The sequence below is a fragment of the Centroberyx affinis genome, unplaced genomic scaffold, assembly GCF_046629955.1.
Source record: "Centroberyx affinis isolate AG114_WGS23_722 - 3 ecotype Tasmania unplaced genomic scaffold, CSIRO-AGI_Caff_v1 ptg003756l_1, whole genome shotgun sequence".
Taxonomy (NCBI): Eukaryota; Metazoa; Chordata; class Actinopteri; order Beryciformes; family Berycidae; genus Centroberyx; species Centroberyx affinis.
In genome coordinates, this window is record NW_027281633.1 from 18,962 (window position 1) to 45,330 (window position 26,369).

At 42.8% G+C, this 26,369-nt stretch overlaps 1 protein-coding gene across 1 annotated transcript in view; it reads right to left on the reverse strand.

Moving 5' to 3' along the window:
• Positions 1 to 20,318, reverse strand: part of LOC139662311 (low-density lipoprotein receptor-related protein 6-like) — a gene marked incomplete at its 3' end in the record, with an annotated part of 38,003 nt that extends 17,685 nt beyond the window's left edge. The window contains exons 1-3 of the mRNA XM_071540970.1: positions 20,211 to 20,318; positions 17,089 to 17,488; positions 85 to 282 (exon numbers count right to left, since the gene is read on the reverse strand). Of these exons, the coding sequence (XP_071397071.1) occupies positions 85 to 282; positions 17,089 to 17,488; positions 20,211 to 20,265 (653 nt within the window). The remainder of the gene's footprint in view (positions 1 to 84; positions 283 to 17,088; positions 17,489 to 20,210) is intronic.
• Positions 20,319 to 26,369: the final 6,051 nt, after the last annotated feature.

Genomic DNA, 26,369 nt, shown 5'->3' on the forward strand with positions numbered 1-26,369 from the left:
GAAAATCTGCAGACGATTGGGACACAACGGCGCACGATTCAAAATCACTAGACGAAGCATTAAGCGTTAACTGAGGTACCGTACCTTGCGGAGCCATCCAAGCTGGAACGGTGGATGAAGTTGTACTTGGCGTCGGCCCAGTAGAGCTTCTGCAGGCTGTAGTCCAGCGTCAGCCCGTTCGGCCAGTAGATGTCCGTGTCGATTATCATCGCGCGATTCGTCCCGTCCATACCCGCTCGCTCGATCTTTGGGATTTCGCCCCAGTCTGTCCAGTACATGTACCTGAGGCAACATGAGAGAGGGAAAGACAGCAAATCAGTACATGGTGTCATCCTCAAGAGTACGGATAAATATTTTGATCTGGTTTGGTTTGCCACCCAATAACATACAAACAGCTTATTAAAAAAAGCAGTCATCGATATCACAACACCGTACTACTAAAATACTGATATTATAGATCATGATACGGTACTTCACACTATCTTTTTAGTTTTGTAATACATGATTATGTGTATTATTGATACGATTTTATCATCATTAATATGATTTTAGTCTTTCCAGTCCTCTTTATTAGGCAACTGAAATGTAAACAATGCAGTAGGGCTGGGCGATAATTCAATATTATCGTTCATCGTCTTTCAGTGGAATCATATCGTGGTGATATGAAGATATTGTGATATTGTGACACACCACACCTAACATCACCATTCGGTTCAATGAGATGAACATTACTTTGATTATTTAACATGATTTTGCATACATGAACCATATCGTGATATATACTGATATCGAGAAAAATCCTTATGATTATCATGATATTGATTTCAACCATATCGCCCAGCCCTACAATGCAGACATCTGTGTGCTGTAGTGTACACATGCTAGTATTCAGATTTAACCGAGGGCTGTTAGAAAACCATAGTGTTACCATAGTATTACCGCATGTCTTTCAGCTTTCAGATGATGTTGGTTTTACTGAGTTCATGTCACTCCTTTATCTTTTTTGATCTGAAGAGCATCCAAACATCTGCTTTGAGATTTGCTGGTGTTTGCTTAAGGCCTGCCACTGTTACTGACAAAAGTAGTTTGGTCAAATGGGGCCTCCATACTTCTCAAAAACTACATTGCCTTTAAAAACTCCACCTGTTAACACCAAAGCACTGTGGTAGCAAAGTGTTGGTGGAACTAAGAAAACTAACTATTTAACTGCGCTGACTATAGTTAGAGAATCAGGAGCTGCTTCCTGGTATGTGGATGTACAGCGCACCAACCTAGAGCTGGCTCATGCTCGTGTGACTTCTACCGTATTGCCTGGTGTACGGGCGCACACTGCATTTCCCTTATGCAGGGCTCTTAAAGATCTGCCTAAACAGTGCCTACCGTAATTCACCTAAGCTCAGTGCAAAAAGCGTTACAACGCACAAACACACATAGATTTGCTTTTCTCCAGCACCTACAAATAAGCTTGCTCTGTATTGGTGTTTTGATATTTCTACCCAGCCCTAACGAGGACGTCAGGAAGCCGGGAGGAAGCAGGCCTGGCCCTGGAGGAGGACTGTTTCCCCTTATAGAGCTGGAGGCAACCCTCCTAAACCCTGTGGATGACGAGATGCTCCTCAGTGAGTGACAGACTCGTCGAGCAGTCTGAGGTATTTGGATGCAGACGGTGGGAGTTGGGTCTCAAGTGGTGGATGTACATTTACCGCTGCTGTTGCCAGGCAACGAACAAGAGAACAAATGCGGGCCAAGGAGCTCTTCTCCATTTACTCCGTCTACTTGTATGAAACGAACACGCATAACATTGCACTCAAAACACTGAGAACAGGCGACTGCAAGTTTCATCAGGGTGAATCTAAGACTTTTCAAAACCCTTTAAATGCCAGTTAGAGAAATATGAGACCAATTTTGCCATTGAAATGTATATGGGGGGGGGAGGGGGACGACTACTGTCCTATCAGAGTGTGGGGCTGCATGACTAGGCTGATTCTCCAAAGGAAAACTAATTCTTCCCTTTGTTTGCCTTAATTACCCTCACAGCTGGACTGCCCCCCCCCCCCCCCTCCACTCCACCATCCATAACATTGCTAATCTCCATTCCCTCCCTTCCCCCCAACCACCTCACCACACAGTAACCATAGGGGCCGGGCAGGAGCGTCAACTCCCACTGCTGAGGGACAAAAGCCATGAAGCGAGAGAAGACTTCATGAGGAGCTTCAAGGGCAAGCGGAGCCAAACCCACGCTGAGATGCACCACAGACCACGTGATCGAATTGACAAACATGAATTCCTCGACAGAGAAGGATAACAAGCGAGGGGCTAGTAGCCCTGCAAACACAAACTCCTCCAGATCCAGCAGGGGGGTTCGCAGAATGCTGACATAATGCCATTCTCCGATCTGCAGCTGCATCTCCCAGCTCAAACTTAAATGCATTCATGTGGATGGCTGCTGCAGAGGTATGGAAGTGTATCGCATGCATAATTCAAATGGAAATGTAATATGTAAAATGGCCATGTAATCCTACATAGTCCTACATCCACTTGTATGTGCAGTTTTTGGCTCAAAATGAAAATGAAAATTCAATAATGTCATTTGCATTTGACTTCCTATACTAGTATTGACATTTCATTTAAACAGAGATTTGCACGCTTTATTTTTAGCTTTATTCAAATGATGATGCAAATTGGAAAATTAAAATGTATTTCCCGAACTGCATAGATATTTTTCATGTGATCATGCAACAATGGTGTCAAAATTGTAATTGATATGTCATTTACCTTATATGGTTTTGCACTCCCTAATAGGGCATTTTACATTTCATTATCAAAGACAATATTATGCTGTAAAGGTGGCAAAATGTAAATGGTTATCCAAATGTAAAAAGCGAAACCACGCCTTCTGTCTGTCTTCTGTCTGCAATTGCAAATGCATTTCCAGAGGACTGTATTAACATTGTCACAGGCGTCCACCTGTCAGTCATCCCATTAAGGCGGGTCTTGCGTTGCGCAATCAGAAGTAGCTCACAACGTGGGAAAGGAGAGAAGGCGGGGAGTTCTGTGAAGCTGGTCACAATATCATTTTCATTTTGAGCTAAAAACTGCACATACAAGTGGCAAATTTAAATTCAAATGTAGGATTACATGGCCATTTTACATATTACATTTCCATTTGAATTATGCATGTGATACACTTCCATACAGAGGAGGCTGACTGCAGTCCAGATGCAGTTCCAGGGGCCCGGTCATGCCGTCGGCACAGTGCATGAACATGGGATTAACCTGGGACTTCCACTTCAAAACATAAACTAATATCTGCAAATCAAGGCGGAGATAAAAAACAGAAAGACCAGGAAAAAGTGTCCTATCCTTTAACACATCCACTGTTAGCCTATGCCTATCAATCTTACAGTTGAGTCAACAAAGCTGTGAAAATAAAGCAGGAAGCTAGTGCGAGGCAGAGGTCAGGCAGGGTGGGACCGAGCCACAGTGGCTCAGAGGTTACTTGCTGGAGGCACTGGACCTGTTGAAGATGTAAATAAAGTGGGAGGCAAATAAGAGGTCTGGAAAACAGGGCAGGGCACAGTGCTGTAGCATTACATGTCATCTGATACTGGGAGAGGGACGGTTGCTTAACACTGAAAGGAATAGATTTAAATAACATTTAAATCCATTATGTTAGCTAATGTTAGCAGTCAGCTATGTGATACCTATCTCCAAACCAGCTAGGTCCAAAAATTAACTGTTAGCAGTCAGCTGTGTTATATTTATCTCCAAACCAACTAGACCCACAGTGTTAGCTCATGTTAGCAGTTAGCTATGTTATATTTATCTCCAAAACAACTTGGTCCATAATGTTAGCTAATGTTAGCCGACAGCTATGTTATATTTATCTCCAAAACAACTTGGTCCATAATGTTAGCTCATGTTAGCCGACTGCTATGTTATATTTATCTCCAAAACAACTTGGTCCATAATGTTAGCTAATGTTAGCCGACAGCTATGTTATATTTATCTCCAAAACAACTTGGTCCATAATGTTAGCAGTCTGCTATGTTATATTTACCTCCAAACCAACTTGGTCCATAATGTTAGCTAATGTTAGCAGTCTGCTATGTTATATTTATCTCCAAAACAACTTGGTGCATAATGTTAGCAAATGTTAGCCGTCTGCTATGTTATATTTATCTCCAAAACAACTTGGTCCATAATGTTAGGAGTCTGCTATGTTATATTTACCTCCAAACCAATTTGGTCCATAATGTTAGCTAATGTTAGCAGTTAGCTATGTCACATTTATAATCCAAACCAACAAGGTCTAATTATGTACAATGAACTTGTTTTAAGTAGCAGTTTTAACCAGCTAAAGTCACGTAATGCTGGTGTTAGCTAGCAGACACAGCAAACAAACACTTTGACTGTCAAGGAAGTGCCACTGTGGATATGACGCATAATGTTAGCATATTACTAATGGTAAAACTAAAAACTGTTTACGCTAACAATTGATCAGAAATACACCTAGTTGGTTTGGAGGTTAATCTAACGTAGCTGACTTTTTTTTTTGGTCCCAGGCTTCAACTGCTGACACACCAGTGGTCCACACCAGTTCACTCTCCCAATGGAGATGACTAGTAAAAAGGTATCAGCTCTGCTTAGACACTTCGTGCCCCCTTGTGAACAATGCTATAATGTTTGGACAGCTGAGGACCAAGTACAACTTTAAAACAAAACTGCAGCTGACAAATTGTATGGCAATGTAAACATCGTAGCATCTTGAAACACATGAAATATGCCATTAAGGGAGGAGAAACCTTGCAAAACAATGGAAAGGATATAACAGGAAAATACAATCCACAAGTTGAAGTTGTAAAATGCAGCCTGAATGAGAAAAATAACAAATGTGACATGAGCCGTCTGCCCACAGCAGGACAGTCTGGAAATATCAGGGAACGTATGTTTCCCAGCCCTCGGCCTGAGAAACATACCAAAATACCAGTGCTGACAAGCACGGGGTGGGTAGTGATCTGACTGAGGATGAGGAAGGCTGTATGAAAACACAAGGAGGATTACAGTTTGAATTTCTGGACACAAAGTTGGGAGGCTGCCCCTCGGAACTAAGACGCACATTGTCTGCCGCTTCGAGTGTGTGGGAAACGCTGTGTGTTGTAACCAGTGCCAAAGAAGCCAGGGGTCGGGAGTAAGTAAGAGGCAGGTCACTGCTGGGAATGGCAGGAAGGAGTGAACACAGCCACACAAAAGTGTCTGAGTGCCTGAGACAGCGAGAGAGAGAGAGAGAGAGAGAGAGAGAGAGAGAGAGAGAGAGAGAGAGAGAGAGAGAGAGAGAGAGAGAGAGAGAGAGAGAGAGAGAGAGAGAGAGAGAGAGAGAGAGAGAGAGAGAGAGAGAGAGAGAGAGAGAGAGAGAGAGAGAGAGAGAGGAGAGAGAGCGCTCTTTACAACCGGTGGGGGGAAGGAGCTGCTCCTGTCCAAAATGGGCCCTTTAATGAGTCCAATTACACGCTTTTAAAATCTCTGTCTGATGTAATGGCGAGGCCCCGCTCCATCTGACCATGCTGCACTGGCCCAGAGCAAACAGAGTTGTTGTGGTTGTTAAGCACATGTGCAGTGGGAGTTGTGTAAGAGGGCCTCTTTGTCGTGCCTGCAACAAATATTTCTAACCACACACAGAGCAGGCAAATGCATCATCAGTCTGAGAGCCAAATGCACCTAACCAAAAGGAAACAACAACTTTAACATCGTTGACTATATAGTGAATTTGTGTTTCTCCACTGCACTTCCCAGAGATCACCTGTCAATCAAACAGTGTGTCCAGCACTGTGACGTCTTTTTCCTTGGATTTTCATGGTGGCTATCGCTGCTCATGCTAAACACCCAGTTCTTCTTCTATTTATTCCAAACAAAGTGGAAACATAAAACGCATCACTTCCTGTGCGCCAGAGGATTTTTCACAGGAAAGGCAAATGTAAAACTAGCTATAGGTTGAATTGTGTTATATCAGTTGGTGATAGCAAATAGCAAAATGGACATTTATATGTGAAAATGTCACAAATGATTACTTTAACAAAGGGTGAATAGTATGAGGAAACTGTCCAGGATGAAGTCAAACATGTAGCCCATGCATTCATGATTCAAGTGCTTGTTGACTGACATGCTAGGTTTCATTCTAAAGCTTCTAAATTCTTGCTTTCAAATGGAAAAACGACCCCAAAAAAACTAAAACAATGTTGGTGGCCTCAACATGTAATCCCATGCAATTCAAGACACTAGCCTTGACTGATAGCTTGCCCCTGAAGCAAAAAGGCAACAGCCTCTACATACACTAAATGCTTGGGTTTCACTCCAAACAAAGTAACCTCTGACAACGAACCAATTGTTGGCCATGACTAACCATGCCAATGATTAGTCATATGAGTCAATCATGCATGAGAGTGAAGGTTTCAAATACCCACACCAACGCAAAAAAAAGGTTGTGACAGAACTGAAAATGAATGAAATAAAGTAGCCTGCTATTTAAAATATACTCTCATAGTGTAAATTAACATTTTGAAAAGCAAAAATCCATTAACAGATTTACAGGATGCAGATTGTATTTGTCTCAAAGTGAAGATTTCATATTGGTCTGGTTTTAGACATTCAGGTCTTTTCCCAGTCAGAAAGCTAACAATCTGGCCATGGCAAGAAAAACAAGACAAAAAAAAACTGTATGTCCACTGAGCGAATGCCGTGCAGAGAAAGCATCTCCTCACCACAAGAGCTGCATTGTATTTGGTACCTGATGCATTAATCAGCCAAGTTGAACCCGGTCCAGCACTGCGTTCCACAGTGGATTTGGAAACCAGTTTTCCTTAACAGCTCTGTCTCCCAAACTAATGCACTGGGACAATCTAGACTTGGCTAAGCACACATCGTCTTTCTGACAACACACACGCGAGCTAGGCCAATAAAATATGTGTTGTAACAAATCCTATAATGAGTGACTCTTCTGCTTATAACTAAGCACCAATTACAATATTGCTATTCAGTGATTACTCATGCACTGAGGGATGCGCTTTGTAACAGCTTTAGAAAATTATCAATGAACATCTGAATCATTTTCTCTCCCTCTATGCGCAGGGTACCTGCAAGTTTTGCAAAGACAAATTTAAGACTTTATAAGACCAATTTAAAAACCAAAACAAAGAAACAAAGATTTCTGATTATACAAAGCTACTTTGAAATGGGAAGAATAAGAAAAAGGACACCAGGAAATTAACTGTTAAAGGATAATTCTGAATATTTTCAACCTTTTCCTAGTTTCTGTCATCATGACAATTGATTGTGATGGAGATTTCATGACTTGCTCCACTGTAGCGCTTTTTGTTCCTTACTGCTCTCCAATACACACTCACACAGGACAGACACAATCCCCAACAGTTGAACCCAAAATGCGATTAAAACACGTCATTTCAGCACAACAACACTCACACTGCAGTTATGTCTTTAAATAGCTGTGACTGAACAATTATAATGGTCCATTTGATACTTTTTTTTAGTGCTGCTCACACACTTCCTTGTTTACTTTTTTCTGTTTTTCTGCTATGTTCAGGGCATATCGGGAGAACGGGCTTGTGTTGCTTCAGCTTGAAAGCGTTCTTTTACGTGCTTTAGTTGCTGGAATGCCCACATCCAAAATGATTTGGATTTCCAAATTTAAAATCAACCGTAAAATGAACTATTGCAGATTTTTCAGATGCATTGTTGATTGTGTTAATGTGAATCCGAGTGCGAGATTTTTATGGAAAAATACATGTAAAATACACCTGGGGCTGGGGACACTAAAAAGATATTCAATTTACTGATATCACCTTATAGGATATCAGGGTTTTTTTTTTAAATTCAAAGTTATCTCCTGCTGCCACTTGGTTCCCCCAAAGCGCGAAGTTGCCTCATGCAGCTTTGAGACTTCAACACTTTGTAAAAGCCCACGGATGCCCTGGTGTGTGCGTGTGTGTGTGTGTTTTTGTTTAAGCAAAGCATGAGTAAGTAAATCCATTCCCATGCAGGGAGGGCAGGTTGTAGCTGCGGACCTTCCAGAGATGGGATCAAACGCGTGGCACATGTGTGAACCAGACACCCACTGAGGCCCATTAAAACAGCACAGCCAACACCCCCCCCCCCTTCCTCCCACCCTACACACACACACAGGATACACTGCGGGGCCGAGGCCTTGACACATATGTAGACAAAATGTATCGCAAAGCCAGCTGACTCCAGCAACCATATGCATGCAGATAGCCAGGTATACAGAAACATGTGTACCCGTGCCAAAATATCTTGGCTTTAATCTGGTGTAATAGCTGCCAATGCCTTATAAGCTGAAAATAAAAGCCTCCAATAGCTCCCATTGGCAAGTCTTGGACAAAGAAGAAAGAAACACATGTTACAGACTGGAGGCTTTAAGAGGAGAGATTACAATGCGCGGTGTATAGTAAACTCCCCTCCCGCTGCTAAAATTACCTCGGCACAGCATTCCATTTCCACTTTACAAAGTAGTAAAGGCTGGAGGTTTGCGAAGTGTTGATGTGGATGCTCGTCTTCCGTCCTCAACTACCCACCCCCCCCCAGTGTGTGCAGATCAGCGCCAATGGGCATAGTGAGAGTACAGTCTGAGTGAGGGATTAGACAAGACAGCTTCTACTTTGGCTATGTTTATATAGAGGGAGTAGCCCCACTATCGCCCATACTCTGGTTTTATTCAGGTTAAGCTGTTTACATGGAACTTTGATACCCAGTGATTGAGTCTCCCCGTTACCACGAATAAACCAGTTAACAGAATATCCCCCCTCCCTCTTTGACTGAGCTGTAGCTTACTTCTAATAGCCGGTAAAGAAATGATCATCCCAATAATAGCAAGTACTGCTAACCGCCATGTTTTTTGTTGACATCAAAATGTACCCATAATGCTGTGTGAATCTGCACAGACTGTGAAAGCCAAAAGTGAAAGAATTAAGATGTTTCCATGCCACAGTAACCCGTTGAATATTTGGGAGTAAATCAGGCATCTTAACCAGGTTACCCAGTTATGTTTACATGCATCGACCCAAAACGAGTGAGTGAACGGGTCAAATCAATTTTGAGACATTAGTATGATTATTGTAAACAAACAAGACCATCACCAAGAAGACTGGCAGCCTCTACTGGCCTCTACGCTGCATTTTACATTGTGTGCCACCGGGTCGGATTTGGTCCTTCCAGTCCAGCTAAGATAGGCTACATCAAGACAGGAAAAAAAACAGAAACGGAGCGGTCTATATCCTGGATGTAAGAGCCACATCTTGATTAGTAGAATCCTTTCAGCATCCCTTCTTCCATTCCACTCTGCAACAGCGGGCAGCGTCACATATTTCCCTCCCACATACATGAATCACTACACTGGGCATGTTTCTACTCCGGTACCTTACGCTGGCATAGTAACTGCTGGAAAAAAGAAAAAGAGAGAGAGAGAAAAAAATTGACAGAAAACAGCTGCTGAACCAACAATGGGGCTTTGTGAAATGCACGCAACCAATATGTCCAAACTAAACAAGCAAGAAAAAAACAAAAAAACAACAACAACCCAGAAAGAAATTATTTTTTTTAACGTGAACATATGCAACCCATTTACGATTTCATGCGTAAATGAAAGGGCCCACTTTAAATAGCCGTCATGCTAATGAGACGGAGGATGTGTTTAGATGTTCTGAAAGATGTCCACACATTTACACACACACACACACACACACACACACACGGGTAAGCGGGCGCGCTCAGTGGGGGGCCGTTCTGCAGGGCTGGCTGATTAAATCGGAAGCTGGCTAAGCTATTTGTACGACGGTGTAATTACAGCTTTGTTCAACACGGGCCCTTCGCCTGTGCCAGCAGCGTGTGGAGTGTCGCAGTTAGCGCTGCTCTGCCATGGCGTGACAGCTTCAGGCCTCATCAGAGAGAGAGAGAGGCTTCAGCAGCGAGGGGACAATTACAGCAACCTCGCTCCACCTCTTGAAAGTCTCAAAACCCAAGTAATGTCTGATAGGGTTTGATCGGAACGGGTATTTGAAGGGTACCGATATTTCTGTGCGTTTCCCCCCAGAAGTATATTCTCGTGAGGTTGGAAAAAGCCTCATTTTTAGACCATCATGGGACAATAAAACTCTCCACTGAAACCCAGACTAATGAAATTCCTTTCAGGTTAGCAGCTCTTTAAGGCAGGGTGACCCACCACACCTATTGATGTGGTGGGTAGAGAAACTCTGGGATACATCACTGCCTTTAAATGCGTGCAAAAAAAATAAAATGTCATTGCAGATTTCGCACACTTTACTTCAGTGATTCTCAACCTTTTTAATATCAAGGACCCCTAATTTAGGCCACATTAGAGCCACAGACCCCCCATTTGATGAGATTTTGTCTCTCGGACCCAAATCTGAGAATATTTTTATTGTTAGATATGATTTTGTCCAGAATTCCATGACTATCTGTATTGTAGGTACAGAGATAACAGTGAAACTATGATCAAAACAGTCATTCTTCTACATTCTCTGATGGTGTTCACTTCTTGTAAATTAAATAATGGAAGTCTAACAATTCATCAGTTTGCTGGGGACCTCTTGGAACCCCCTCAAGGACCCCTGGTGGTCCCCGGACCCCACGTTGAGACCCACTGCTTTACTTCATGCATGCTACTTTATGTAGCTGTGGTCAGGGAGGAGCCTCCATCATATCAGAGATGGACGATACTGTATGGCTGACATCTGATGTGCAATAAAAGGCCAATACTGGCTTAATGTATGAGCAAACAGATATATCGGTCTAACCCTAATGTCTGATACTGTCATGGATCAAACAGTGGGGAAGCAAGAGTTTCCATGAATAGATACCCAAGAGAAGGCAGAGAGAGAGAGAGAGAAACAGAGAGAGAGAGATAGAGAGCAACACCCCTCAATTTAAATAAAACTAATGAATACATTACAGGCCTCTTTTATCTGAGTCCTAATGGATTTACATTCTAATCCATGCCTCTCTTTGGTGCCTGACTAGGAAAATAGGCAGACTAGTAAACATGGTGACGAAGGAAAGTAAAAGGTATGTGTGTGTGTGTGTGTGTGTGTGCTGTGTCCACATAATATTCTAACTTTAATGGCCAAAAGTAATCTTGGCCGTGACTCTCAGTTCTGCCAACAGGAGATGAAGCACAGCAGGTGGTAATGGGAGCCTCGGAAATGAAATAAACAGTCAGGTTACTTTCCATTTTCATATTCTAGCTGCCTCATGGCATATGCATAAGTGATCTGCATTACACTGAAACAGGAGAGAAACGGATGCTCGGTAGCACTTCACTTCAAAATACGGCAATTACTTAGCTTAGTATGTAGCAGGTGGGTATGCTGTAACTATTACTGAAAACAAGTACCAGCCAGTGGTAAATACAATGTAATAATCTGATGGTTCATATAATTAAATGGGCAAAGGGATCGTATTAAGTATGTAGAAGCACGTATACAGTAGTTATCAGTAATAATCATAGTCGGATAGCTAGTATTGCAAATTCTTCCATCATAGTTACCCGGAATTTTATTGTTACAATGTTCGTTTCTATATCATTTTCATTATTTGCTTTCAAGTATTTCATATTCCTAATAATTACTACAAACCCAGCTGGTGCATGCTTATTATTTATTGCACCATTTATCATTTCATTGTATTTATCACCAGGTAACTATTTGTTAATGCTGATGATTTTTGCATACTAGGTAATTGTTCTGCTATAAAATAAAGTGCTACTGGATTGTCAAGCCAGCCTAAACAAATTCAACACTGATACACAAGCTCCTTTCCTTATTTTTTCCTCCCTCTTTCCCCATTTTTCTCCCTGCTTGAGCAGCAAGGCCATTTGCTTAAGGACTAGGGAGGGGGCAGGGGGACTGCATGCTAGCATCTAGCCTTGATAGCCTGCAGCCATTTGCCATTGGCAATGTTTCGCAAGCAAGGGGGGAGGAAGGAATGAGCTCCTACCTGGAGACAGAGAGGTAGCCTACAGCCTAGAACCATCAGGCAGGCTGCAAGCACAACTGGGAAACAACTCTTCATGGGAAGTTGTGTGCTCTAGCAGAGAATCCTGCTACACTTGCCACTGTAAGCAAGAATTAAAAGGGGAAAAATCCTAAAACTCTACAAAAGAATAACAGCTATTGGTGATGTACCTTGCATTTCTAGGCCCACTGTGTTGTTTGGTGTTTTTTTCTTATTCCTGTGGATAGCTGGCCGAACGTAGACAACGTGACGTCATGTCAAGATATTTCCAGCGCAGCTACAACAGAGTTTGATAACAGAAGAATTTTCAGCTATCTGAAACAACGGTAAACATCAAGGTTTTTACTACTGATGTAATGTGTAATTCACTACAGTGTTGAGTCTGAATAAACTGTTGAACCATGGAGTTTAGTTGAATGGTTATTGAATCAGATGCTTAAATGACAACAGTTGCCCCATAGTGTGTGACGCTTGATCGTAATATGGTGAGAAATTATGAAGTGGGTATGAATGGGATATATAAACTAGCTGCCCACTATTGATTAAAGATAATTCACTTCTATCACCAAACACAATAAATGTACGGAAATGAGTCTCGGTGACATTAATGCAACCAAAGAAGAAAAAAACAGTCCAGACCAGATAGTCGCACTCTGGAGCCTTGCCACAAAAAGGTGTAGGCTCATGCTGACTGCATCATCCATTGAGTGATTCCTGATTCACCCTGTAGGCGAACTACATGGGGCTGAGGAGTGTGTCCGTGATGCATTTAAGATGGGACAATACCAGCCACAACAATTACTGAGATCAGGCAGACATTTTTTTTCCAGCCAAATACTATGTTTAGATAAAGTGAGATAACATCCCACCTCTACAGCTTTCTACAACTACCACATTTTTCTCTGGTTCACTTATTACTGGACACAGAAAAGTGAAACCTGTAACCAACCTCCCTATACAAAACTGTAAGTTGATCAAAGAGCTTATTTGCCAGTAGGTCTGCCAAAGTTGCACTCCCTTATCAGGAAAACTGGTTCCAGCAGTGTCGGCTACGGGGCTATTGTATGGCACCGGTGGTTGGAAAGGTTGTTCTGGGAGAGCATGGAGAGCTCCGTCTGCGTGTGACCGACCATATACTGGTGTCTGCTTACCTGTCCAGCCTTTTGTCCGCCTCCCACACTCATGTTACCCACTTGGGTCACCTGCTTGGCCCTCTCATCCCCAGCCTGTTGGGTGTAACACAAGACCGCCGCCGCCGCACCAATGTGCTACTGTTCCTCTCAACTCCAAGGGGAGTCATCAAAGCCAAGCTGAACCCAAGCGAGCACTAATAAATCACGGCTCTACGCTGCGTTTTATATAGCGTGCCAACAGGTCGGATTTGCCAGGAAATCTGCTGTATTGTTTTACGGCACAAAGGGACGCTGCTTTATGGCACAAAACAGGAAGAGGGTGCTGTTCTTCCAGCACAAATAGAGCAAATAGCAGACGTGTCTTTCCTACAGACGCGACTAATTTGCCTCATTTGTTTGTTTTAATTTGACAATGATATACTGACGTTTAAAAATGATACATGTAGTAACTGTTACATTAATAACAAACCTATCCCTTTACTGCCCAGCTACAAGGCATCTGATGTTGAAAATGAAAGCAGTGGGTGAATTAATGCAACATGCGGATGCTATTGGTGCCATTCCTTCACAGTTTCTGGTATTCTGTGATGGCAGACATATGAGAAGCATGAGCATATCCATCTCATGATGGTTCCCTTACACATTAGTGTTAGGACCTTGTGTTTTTGGTTTGCAAAAATAAAGGCTGGAAAATGGATTTGAAAACTGAATCGAGAAATACCACAAAACTTTGGGAGTTTTCATAAAACAATTTGTTTGCAAATAGTGAAAAATTTGCCATTTTCTGTGCTTCCTGTTGCAAAAAGGATGTTGCTACTTGTCCCTCCTCCACTTTGTTTGTTTTGAAGAGCAAGAATAAGGATAAGGCCGATATCAGCCCTTTGTAACAGCCAACATGCATTCAGACCAGGTAAGGTCACATCAAGGTGAAACTATGCAGTTAGAATAGTGGAACTGGAATAAAGGTGTGTATTACTTCAGAAGTAAACCCTTTGTGCCATAAAGCAATCCATCAGATTTTCTGCCAAATCCTACTCAGTGACACACAATGTTAAATTGCAGTGTACAGGCTGGTAGAGCCTGCCAATCATCTCGGCGACAGTCTCATTTGTTTACTTTAATTATGAAAATGTCTCAAAATGAACGTGGCAATGAGTTATCGATATTAAAATGTTGCAAGTAGCGTCATTTATCGTGGCAACATATACAGATGAGAAGAACTGTGTGCGTGTGTGTGCGTGCTTGCCTGCAACTGTAGGTCAGAAAATCCATGTGGGTTCTCATGGGATGATGAAGCTGAACTGCTGAAGCAAGTGTCACCAACTGTATTTACCTCAGAGAAAATTCAAGCGTCTGTCAGACAGTGCACGTGTGTCGATGCTACAACACAAATTCAGCCTTCACACTGAGAGGTAAGCTCAGCTAAAGTCTGCACGCTCCATTCTGCTGTACACTTGTTCAGCAATCAAGGGTACAAACCGCAAACAACTAGGCAATGAGAGCCTACACATATTCTCAAACGTTTTTGAAGCTTTCTGTGTGCAAGCATCTTCATCTACCAGTCTCAGTAAAGCTAGATGACAGTGCCTGTATCTTAATTGATAAAATGTTCTGGGCTAGATTGAAATTAGTTGAAAAAAAAACTGCGATCACAGGCATTATCAAAGGTAAAAACACTTCAAATAAGACTGACAAATCCACAAAAGGAGAACAAATAAAGAGGAATTGGTGGGAAAATCAAATTGGGATTTCACATGGAACCTAAAGTAAACCAATGCAATGTGGGACTGTGGGGGAGTGGGTTCCTGTTTCCCTACCGATCAGGTTTCATGTCAGATGGCTGTGCGGTCAGGGTTTGCCTTTAACCCCTGGTCGTTCACCTGTTTTAGAGGAGGCTCGACTCCTCGTGACCCCGTGTGTACTGTACGGCTCCATCAAAGAAGAAGAAGAAGCCAACCCCCTCTGCGCTAACAATACAACCGGACGAACGACTCATCCTGAATCACCGTGAATCTGAATATCACTTAAGCATCGCCCAGATATACTGTATATCCTTTACTGTAGAGTCAAGTGAGAGTATGAATCATGCCGTTATTGTTTCCCTCGCACATGACATGAGCGGAAAAGTATTCCGGTCCCCAGCTTTTGAGTCACAGAAAGCGAGAGGGCGGATGTCGAAGTGGCAGTGAATGGCTTTTGTTGTGCCGCCCTGGGTCCCAGATTTCAATCTACTACAACAAAAAGAAATATTCCTTACTCAGACAGGGGAAAAGGTCTATCTCAGTCTATTCGGGGGGGGGGGGGGGAATGCAATCCTTTTCTCGTCCCTTAAAGCATCAGTCCGGCCATTTTTGGACCCTGGGGCCTATTTTCCCAACATTTCCCCCATCAACAAAAATGGAGTGTCCACTGTCCCTATAGGCAAGCAAACTGTAAGAAGCTCTACAGGGAAGCAAGTGATGAGTTATGCTTTAACTTGTTCAGTGTGAGAAATTCAAAGCCATAAGAGTCCAGGTTAAAAACGCATGACACACACCAACAGCAGTCTCCCCAGTGACTAGTGGACAATACAAGCCACAACTGGAAGAGCCCCCGGCGGGAAGCTTTAAGTTTGCCTTAGTGCGAGCGTGACGTACTTTCTCAAAATGGTACCGTCTGTGGTAATATGTTGAATGGTCAGGGCCTATGTGAAATAATTAAAGCTCTAAAGTTCCTTAAGTCAATGACGCTCAACCTTTTTCATATCAAGGACCCCTAATGTACTACGAATTAGGCCCACGGACCCCCATTTCACCCAAATCTGAGAATATTTTTATTGTTAGATATGATTTTGTCCAGAATTCCATGACTATCTGTACTGTAGGTAGAGGGATAACAGTGACCAAAATAGTCTACATTCCTTGTGCATTCTCTAATTGTATTAACTTCTTGTAAATTAAATAATGGTGCAGTTTAACAATTCATCATTTTGCTGGGGACCCCCTGGAACCACCTCAAGGACCCCTGGTGGTCCCCAGACCCCGCGTTGAGAACCACTGCCTTAAGTGACAGCTCTCACCCAGCCAATTCATATTTCTTGTATAGAAGTGCAAAAAGTCCTCCAGGGGTTTCATTACTTCACTGACATTTGCCACTTTTTGCACTTCTATAGGTATTTGCTAAACTTCCCTGACTCATCTGTGCATTTGTTGCCATCATCAGTGATGGGTATTATAATGGGGTATATGTATAATGTGCTGATGTCTGTCCTGAACACAAATTCCTGGGAAGCTTAGTTGAGCAACAAAGTACTGAAACTTGAACCTTTTGTGAACCATCACACATCTAATTGTTAAGACTGGAAGAGTTAATGAATTCTTTGATCATCTGCTGCACTTTGTAACTGACAGAATGATACAAACGCCGCTAGAAAGCAACCGCAAATGCAGAACCCTCAGCGACACCGTCAGCCCAGCATCATCTCCCAGTGCTGACTGTCAGAGGTGAATGGTGAGGTAATTCGAGAGGCATGCCGCTGCTGGGTGACCTGGCTTTGTTTACCCTCCTGCTGGCTCACTGGCTGAGGCAGATGCCCCCTCTATCTCGAGCTGATACAAGACATTCCTCGGCTGCCGGCACCGAGAACCTCGCCGCTCCCCTTCCTCAGAACAGCACAAAAAAAAAAAAAAAACACACACACACACACACACACACACACAACACTGACACTCTTGTTCATTTTGCTGGGGAATTCGGCGGACACCGGCCTGTTCTAGGAAAGGCTCAGCAACCTTGCAACCCAATCCAGGGCCGGGATAGCGCTGCAAACAAAGGTGACCCTCACAAAGCAGTCAGAAACACACCCCTCCGTTCCTCCTGCTCGGGCTTTCAAAGCCTAACAAAGCCAGGTACTCACCCTCTTCCTGGATCCAAGGCTATCGCCCTCGGCTGATCGAGCTCTTGCCAAAACAGAACTTTTCGCAAAGATCCATCGAGCTCCGCCACCTCGATCCGATTGGTTTCCGAGTCTGTCCAGTAAAGTTTGCTACCTAGCCAGTCGCAGGCCAGTCCGTCCGGGGAGGCCAGGCCCGACACCACCACGGTCTGGACCCCGCTGGCCCCTGATTGGTTGAAAACAGTGCGTTTGATAGCCTCCTCGCTCACGTCGCTCCAGTAGATGAGCCCCTGGGAGTAGACGTAGTCCACGGCGGCGGCGTCCTCTAGCCCCCCCACCACCACCGTGGCGTTGGCCTTCCCGTGCGCCGCATCCACGAGCCGCAGGTCCCGCCGGTTTGCATACAATAGGAGCGGCACTCCTGGAAAAGATGAAACAGAGAATTCAAAAACTGTTGCTCAAACTGTAGAAAAGAAAGTCATATGTTGATCCAGTTCAACTTATACCTGCTTCAGACCTCAACAAACCGCTTTTTGGATTAGAAATCGAAACGACTTAAAGAACAAGAAGTCCGCTAAGATCCGTTTAAGTCCTGCAGACATGATGCATTGATGAAATGCACAGGAGGTGAGAAGCGGACTGGGACTCGCGCTACCTCTGCTGGATCCTGGCACGGCGCCTAACCCCAATTTGACACATCTACCACTACATGCCATCGGATCACTAGTAAGGTCACCCCGAGCCCCATGCCTCCGACCGACTGCATGTTTTTTTCCACTGAGGGGGAATTTCCTTCTCCAAATATTTATAAATTCACAGAACATCAAAACCTTGTACTGAAGTTCTTCCAAACTTACTACCCAGCTCTGCCAAGCATAAATATAAGGAAATTTGCTTTTTGGGACACTTAGTGTATGGCCATTGTAAATGTCCTTTTTTTTTTTTACCAACAGAAAGCAGCAGCTTTCATTCTCTTTGGGGTATGACCATATATTTAATAGAGATGTGTCACAATAATCAACTATGAGAGCTTCATAATAAACTCTCAAATTCTGAAGTTCACTCACCATTTCTGGACTTTTTAAAACTTTCAAGCTGAACAATGAGGAAATGTTTTTATCTTAATGAATTTTCCATAAATCGATAAGCCTAGAATCAAAGCAAAGTGTGTTGAATTCAAACTAAACATTGCCCAGTACTGTAGGGCATGTCTAACTTTTTTTGCCCTCTGGCCAGAGCAGCTGGAAGAGTCTCAATTGCTACTTCTGTGACTGATTTTTACGATATAAAGAAGCTTCCAAAGGACAGTTAGTTATTTGCCAAAGTAGACAAACTTACCAACCGTAGCCAAACATTTAACAACATTTGGCTGTTGGCTCATGCTAACTTCCCGCCTTTACAAAAATGACTGATGAAAGATGGCATAAACAGAATAACTGATTATTTGGTTGTTGAAACTACAGAATAACTGACAAAAATCTGGAACCCGGCACATGCCTTTAATTAAAGTTGAAAAGTTCAGCTAAAAAACTGACAACAATCAGACACAGGTAAAGTCAGATACTTGAGCTATACGCGGTTCAGGCTACACCTGTGTAATAAAAACTAGTTTCTAAAAACTACTTCCAAATTACACTGAACAAGTTCAAGAAACTCACTTGAATGTTAACCAATGATGGAAAACATCCAGCTTCCTATTCAATAGTTTCTTGGATGACTGATCCAAAGCAGTCCCCAGTCATTTTCTAAGGAAACTGAATCAAAATTAGACCACTCCACTGCTTTCCCTTACTTGTGGCCCCAATATGGCTCCCAGATGGAGTGAGCTGGCTGCTCTACCTCTCCTCACAACAAATGATTAATGTCACACTGCAATTCTGCATAAACACGGCTTTGTCATAGTTGTAGATGTGACAAAATGGCTTTAAGAGTAGGAAACATGTACAGTAAACACATTCACCTCTTAAAACTTCCTTAAGTGATGAAAGATATTAGCTATTGTTTTGCTTCGAAACCGTGTTTGCTGTGTCTTCGCATGGCTGACACTTGGAAGTTGGACAAATAGTGATTTCCCCTCAGTCTATTCTTATCTTCATAACATCATAGCTGGCCATACATCAAATACAACCAGAACATTTGAACTTCAACGCCAACAAAACATTTCAATAAACTAAAAGAGTGCCCAGTATCTCCATTTTGCAAACAGCAGACTTGGTTTGGCAGAAAGCAACTAAGCACAAGGGGAGCCATTTGTTCAGGTAGAATGCACCGGCTGATAACAAAAACCTAACAAGCTACAATTTGTCGAGTTACTTTCCCATTGTGGTTGAGTTTCTAGTTGCTGTTACCTTAGACAGAATGATAACGTAACTTAATTCCCTTCGAGCAGCACATAACCATATGAAAAATTGGGCCTATGCAGAAAGTAAACTTCGAAATTAGCTCGCTTGCTTCCTAGCTAGCATCACACACAAATACCACAACATGCCAGGTACTACTAACTGGCCTAGCTTGGTCAATGGATTATGCACTGATTTGATGATGTATGCATTCATTGTGTTTTCTAAATAGGATGAGCATAAAGAGTGGCAAGTCCCTATAAGTATCTAACGTTATATATCCAACTAAACACAGCTAGCTCGCCAGTTTGCTCAACCAGGTGAATACTAACGTGAATGACCTGCTAATCACACCATTAGTTGTGCTGACTGGCTTTCCCTGAATCTAACATTCCCATTGATCATTTTAAGATGTTTACAAAATCACAAGTGAACTAACGCTAGCTGCTAGCTAAAATATCAACCATGTTGTACTTGTGCTTCAGAAAATATGGAACCCAGAGTGGCTACCAAGAAACCAACGCTATAAAGTCTCTCTAGTGAGGTTTTACCAGCTAACATAAGCTCTGTGGTTTCATTCTCCTCTGTTCCAGCAAATAGACTGAAGATAGACGCACGCATAGCTGCCTGGCTGGCTAATGTTAGCTTGCTGCTCAGAAGAAATCAAACCCCTGAGTGGGCCTTGGCCCTACGATTGTTCATGCAAGCTATTTTCCCGTTGTAAACAACGGTTTGCATATCTAGGGACAATAGACAAACTTTACACAAAACGAAAAATAGAGCGAAAGGTCGATCAAAACTCACCTCGTATCAGAAAACAAAAACTACACAACAACAGACTCCGTAGCACGGCACCCATCTTTCTCCCTTTTCTTGGCCCTGCCGCTTCTCTTCAACGCAAGATTCCCATCGCTGCGTCCTCTTTCTCTTGCAGAATGGTGGATTTCCAACAATACTTTGGTTACAATATAATGTGGCTCAAATTATTCTCACTTCCATCCTGGCTTGCTAGCTAGCTGCGTTGGTTCAACTCTCTCACATTGTCCTGCAGGAGATCCGTCTCCTTCCGCTGGGAGGAAACTGCTCCCCCCCCCCCTCCCCCGCGCGTCCCCCTTGCTCGGCTCTAATGTTGTCTATTGTTGTAGTGATTTCATGCTCTCAAGCCGAGATAATATTACAACACGGAAAACGCCCCGGCGCCTACACGTTTAACTAGTGCTAAATATGAAACAAACACCTTCCTGGTGCTAAAAAAGCCCAATACAGTGTTGTACAGCCATGGGTTCAGTGCTAAGATTCACATTCCAGTGGGACTAGTTTCTCACAAGAGTACTAGCTAGAGTTTCGACCAACATTAGCAAACCCCTTCGACCCTGAATAGCCTAGTGCTGGATTACCTTATTTTCTAGAGCACTGTACACAGTGTCTATTTACACAGTCTAATATGTCTAGAGTGTCAAGAAAATGAAAAGTAAATAAGCACTATTTCCTACATGTTTGAACACTTTGCCACTAACTTGTCAGCATCCTACTTATCTGGGCTGCAACCTGAAGTACAACTTCACCTTCTTGTGTAAGTACTAACACATCCACTTCAGTTATTACAAGCAGGAATGTAAAACCACCTAAAACCAATTTACTCACCTTTTTAGGCTTATATAAATCTCTAGGAGTAAAATTCATACTATACATCATAGTAAGTAGTATCAAACTGATCCATTTGATATGAAAATAGGGTCTTTTAAGGATAAAAGGCATAAATGAATGTTTTCTTGAAAATATAATAGATTTTTTTTTTGTTTTACGTTGGTGTTTGCTTGCCTTATGGTGATCTCCCACTAGTTTACCCACCCTTTTATTTACCACTACATCACTGGTTACATAACATCTGTCACTGTCTAATACTCTGTGTTTAACTGCAATGCTACAGAAAATGAATCCGATTTAGTTTGGGGTTTATTGAGAGAAAGGGCATTTTAAGGCAAGTCAACACAGACATTCAGTGTGTTTGCTGTTATACAGGAAGCAACCCAATGAGACGATGACAACATGATTTATTCCAAAATCACATTTTAATTCTTACAAGAACAAAACATCAAAGTCCAAAATTATGCAAAAGCATCACTTCACAAAACAAGACCAAACTATTACCATCAATTTCATTTGACATTGTAAAAATTAAAGCAATATAAGTGATGACAACTGAGAATTTGTGCAACTACAGGCCTATTCAATTTGGTTCCATGCTTTCGCCTGGTGATTTTAGCAGTGGCTGTTCTGCATGCCAACACCAACATCAGAGGTGATTCCTAGGGTGGCTTCTGCCACCTAGTGGTGTAATGAAGCTCCAGCTAACCTACCAGCAGGTACAGTATTGTCAATCACACTGGTTAGTGCACTCAGTCTGCACGCTCCCTTGTACACTGACATACAATACAAATTTACTTAGGAAAATAGTGTGTGGCCAGTGTACTCTTCACTATTAAAACAATCTTACTATTTAAAAAGAAGCGTATCATATCAAAAAACACAGGATACAATAGTGCATCAATTTTCAAGGAATTGCATCCATCGTTAAAATTTCATCCACATGTGAAACGAGAAGTATGTGGACAAAATACAAAACAACACAGTGAAATAGTGAGTTAAGTCAGACATCTAGACTGAGTCGGTGATTAAGAAGGAATCACAAGCTCATATGGCTATGGTACAAAGCATGTGTAAGTAAAAAGACATGCAGGTGTACACCTTATACACAAAGGGTTAACCCCATGGCAAAGGCCTTGTAACCATTAGGCCTAATGTACATAGTGGTGTCTGGTTATATAATCCCTTATGTCTCTATATTAGCTAGACTTCAGAGGCTTCCTGAGTTTGGGGAATAAAAATATTGCTGTTTGTTCTTTGTATTCCATAGCCATCTGAAGTTTTTCTCTACAGTTAAAGGGGCAATAAGTACAATTTTACTGCCCCATAGCACAAAATGACCATAATATATCTGCGGGGGTTGATAGGGACTCAGCGAGTACTTGGCCACGAAAGCCACAACTTGGCTACGAAAGCTAAAAAGCCTCGTTCTCGAGCCAAAAAAACAAATCACAAAGCAGTATTATTATTCCAGTGGTTTGCATGGTGATATATTACCTTATGTACCACCATAGATCAAGGGCACAAGTGGGCCAGAGATCGGTCAATGTTGTTGCAGTTCCTCCTGGTCACCAATAGAGGTCGCTAGAGGTCATAAATTACATAATGCCCCTTTAACATAGTGAAGTAGACATTCCATTAACATGTAACTGTGTTCTATTTAGAAACCAAAATATCCGATGAACAATTTGAAACAAACTTGACAAGTCTTGCAATGTCCTTCTGAGCTTCTGTCTTGAAAAGCAAGACTTTGAGGGTGTGAGTGCGCGTGTGTGTGTCTGTGTGTGTGTGTGTGTGTGTGTCGCGTTGCGTTGCGCACCGGTCACGCTCACACCTCATAGTGCAGGTCATTGAGCTCCAGTCTCGTGTAGTGGCGCCTGTCGAAGGACTCCATCGCCTTGCGTCCGCCCACGGCCAGGGCCAGCGTGAGCACGGCCAGCCCCAGCACCATGAACGCCACCAGGCTGCTCTTCAGCGCCCCGCGTGCCGCCACCGCCTTGCCCTGCCCCACGCTCTCCACCGACACCGGGTTCTGGAGCGTGTGGTCGGACTGGACGGCACCTTTGGGCACGATGACCAGTCCCGCTGCCGGAGTTGTCCTTGTGGCGTACGGCTCGGTGGCAATCGCGGTGGTTGTGGTTGTAGTAGCAGCAGCGGTGGTGGTAGTAGTAGTAGTAGTAGTAGTACTAGTAGTAGTAGTAGTAGTAGTAGTGGTAGTAGTAGTAGTAGTACTAGGAGGAGGAGGAGGAGTAGTAGTAGTAACAGGGGGAGTAGTAGTAGAAGGAGTAGTAGGTGGACTAGTAGGAATAGCAGTAGTTGTAGCAGGAGGAGTTGTAGTAGGAGGAGTGGTAGTTGTGGTGGTGGAGGTGGTGGTGGGGGGGTCAGTGGCCGGCTGTGGTTTCGCAGTAGTTCTGTGTCCAGCCTGTCTGCTGGGTGTCACAGCAGGCGGAGTGGTCGCGGTCGCCTGGACCGGCAGGGAGGCTGTAGTGGTGGTGGTGGTGACAGGATGAGGCTTTGCTTTCTTGGACGTTTTGTTCTGCTTTTTGGTCGTTTTGTTCGGCTTTCTCGTAGCCGGTGTATTCGTAGTGGCGGACGGGGCTAGCGCCTCACTGGCTGGCCTGGGGGGAGTGTGGTTTGGAGTAGTAGAAGCTGCTGTTGTTGTTGTTGTAGTAGTAGTAGTAGTAGTAGTAGTAGGTGGCAGGGTTACCACAGGCAATGTGGCTAGGATGATTAAGGGTGGTGGTGGTGGTGTTGTGGTCGATGCGGTGGTGGGCTGGGTTGTGGTGCTCGGTGCCTGCGTGGTAGTTGTGGTCGCGGTGGTAGCTGGCGGTGTGGTAGTCGGGGTGGTGGAGGGCTGCGGGGTCGTCGCCGCTGGGGTCGGCTGCGTCGCGGGGGTGGTTGGAGTCGTGGTCGGTCGGGCGGTGGTCGGGGTAGTCGGGGCCGGCGTTGTGGTGGTGGCGGTAGTCGTTTGCTCTGTGGTGGTGGTGGTGGTGGTGGGTCTCAACGTGGTAGGATGAATCAAACCTGTGGAAGGAGAGAGGACAGACTGAAAGGTTCAAATCACAGTACACAAGACAAATGCTCCACAGAAAAGATATTAAGGATGGGACGATATGTCGAAATTTAGTATATCGCGATGCAAAACTGTAAGGATGGGACGATATATATCGAAATTCAATATATTGCGATACAAAACTGTAAGGATGGGACGATATATCGAAATTCAATATATCGCGATGCAAAACTGTAAGGATGGGACGATATATCGAAATTCAATATATCGCAATACAAAACTGTAAGGATGGGACGATATATCGAAATTCAATATATCGCGATGCAAAACTCGAAATTCAATATATTGCGATACAAAACTGTAAGGATGGGACGATATATCGAAATTCAATATATCGCGATGCAAAACTGTAAGGATGGGACGATATATCGAAATTCAATATATCGCAATACAAAACTGTAAGGATGGGACGATATATCGAAATTCAATACATCGCGATACAAAACTGACAATACGTATCGTAGGGCAGAAAAATATATCGCAATATTAGCTCCATTTTATTCTGCTCTAGTAATCACAAATGAGACAGCTTGACCATGACAATTTCACAAGCTCTACATCGAAATTATATTAATTGCAGTTTGTAATGAAATTTTTAAATTGTTTTCATTGTTTACATTCTAGCAAGCCAATGGCATTTCTAGTCAGAGTTATGGCTCAGAAATAAAAATAATTCTGTACAGTCATACTTTGTTGTCATTGAACTTCTGCTTGTTACACCATATCGTGGTTGTATCGAATTGCAAACCCTGTATCGCATATTGCGTCATAAAAATATCGTCCCATCCCTAAAAGATACGAAGAGTAAGTCTTGATGAAAAGGAAAGGTTGATTTACCTTTGAAGATGTCGTATGTGTTGATGCCGTCCTGAGCCTTGGTTAAAGGACAGTCCTGCTCTGTCTCACAGTGGAACAGGTAGCAGTTATCAGTGCTGGCAGGTTTGTTGGAGTTGAACACAGCCATGTTGCACTTGGCTCCTTTAAGGTGAAAGAGACAAGACTGTTAGACATGGCGTCATCAATAAAGGCAAAGTGAATGTTACTGGTGCATTGATTTTGAATGACTCAGTTTTGACTTTTGCATGTTTTAATATTTCATTGGCTGAATTCACAGGCGTAGTTTAGATTAAACTAGCAGTAGGTCTTAGTTTGGAATAGGTACATTGAGTAGTAAAGTATGGATGTATATGTAGACGTAGATATATTTGATATTCTTGGAGTGGAACTGGAGTGAGATAAAACCAACCAATTACAGACTAGCTTGAAACAAATATACAAAAGCTACTAAAAATCAGACACAAATGATTCTGTACCACAACTGGGCTAAAAGGATGAATTTTGAATGCACCTGTAAAAAATATTTATATGAAGTTAATTCTGCAGCATTAATCTTCTCTCTTTGAGGAAGCAAATTAATTTAATCCAGACCAAGTTAAATGTAGGGTTTTCTATATTATGTGTGTCAGTGTTTGCAATTTGAAAAGGCCATTTTAGTTGGCAACTAGGCACAATCATGTCACTGCCACTGCCCCTCTTTGATTTATGTTCGACTTAATCAAATGATATCCACCTAATTTTATAATGTAACTCAAGTTTCAATTGGCAAGATTTTGAGCACTGAAATACCCCTGCAGCGTCTTTATAAATGGAAAGAGATTGCTAAGTAAAGCTGTAACATCGCTACTAAACCACTATAAAAAGCCTGTCACACAACCTTGCTTTGACCCACTTCAGTGTTTTCAAAGTCTACCGTCTAGACTGGATCCAAAAATGTACCTTGAGGCTCGTAGTTTTTGCTCCCAGAGGGATACAGTTAATTGCAATGCAGCTTGGATGTTTGGAGCAAATTTATCATCGTGCCATCGTGAAACTATGTTAACCGAGGAATACGCATATTCAATTCTATGCATCTCTTAGTGAATAGATGACATAATAGCTAGGAACAAGGTCAGAGATGACACATGACTAAAGAAATCTTTTCAACCTAGCAACCTGAAAATCTACAAACTGCAGCTTTAATAGATTAATATAATTTCAGCACGATTGAATAGCATCCTATTTAATTCTGCCTCTTTACTTAGTACCTCTCTGCTATAAATGAATATTCTAGAAGCACAGGAATTTGCATTGCGGTCTGGTCGCTGTTGTTTTTAACCTTCTACCCCGTACTACCGGTTGCTTGTAATGCTGGTGATTTAGCAATTTAAGCTCATGCTACTGTACTTATGTAGATTGTCGTAGAT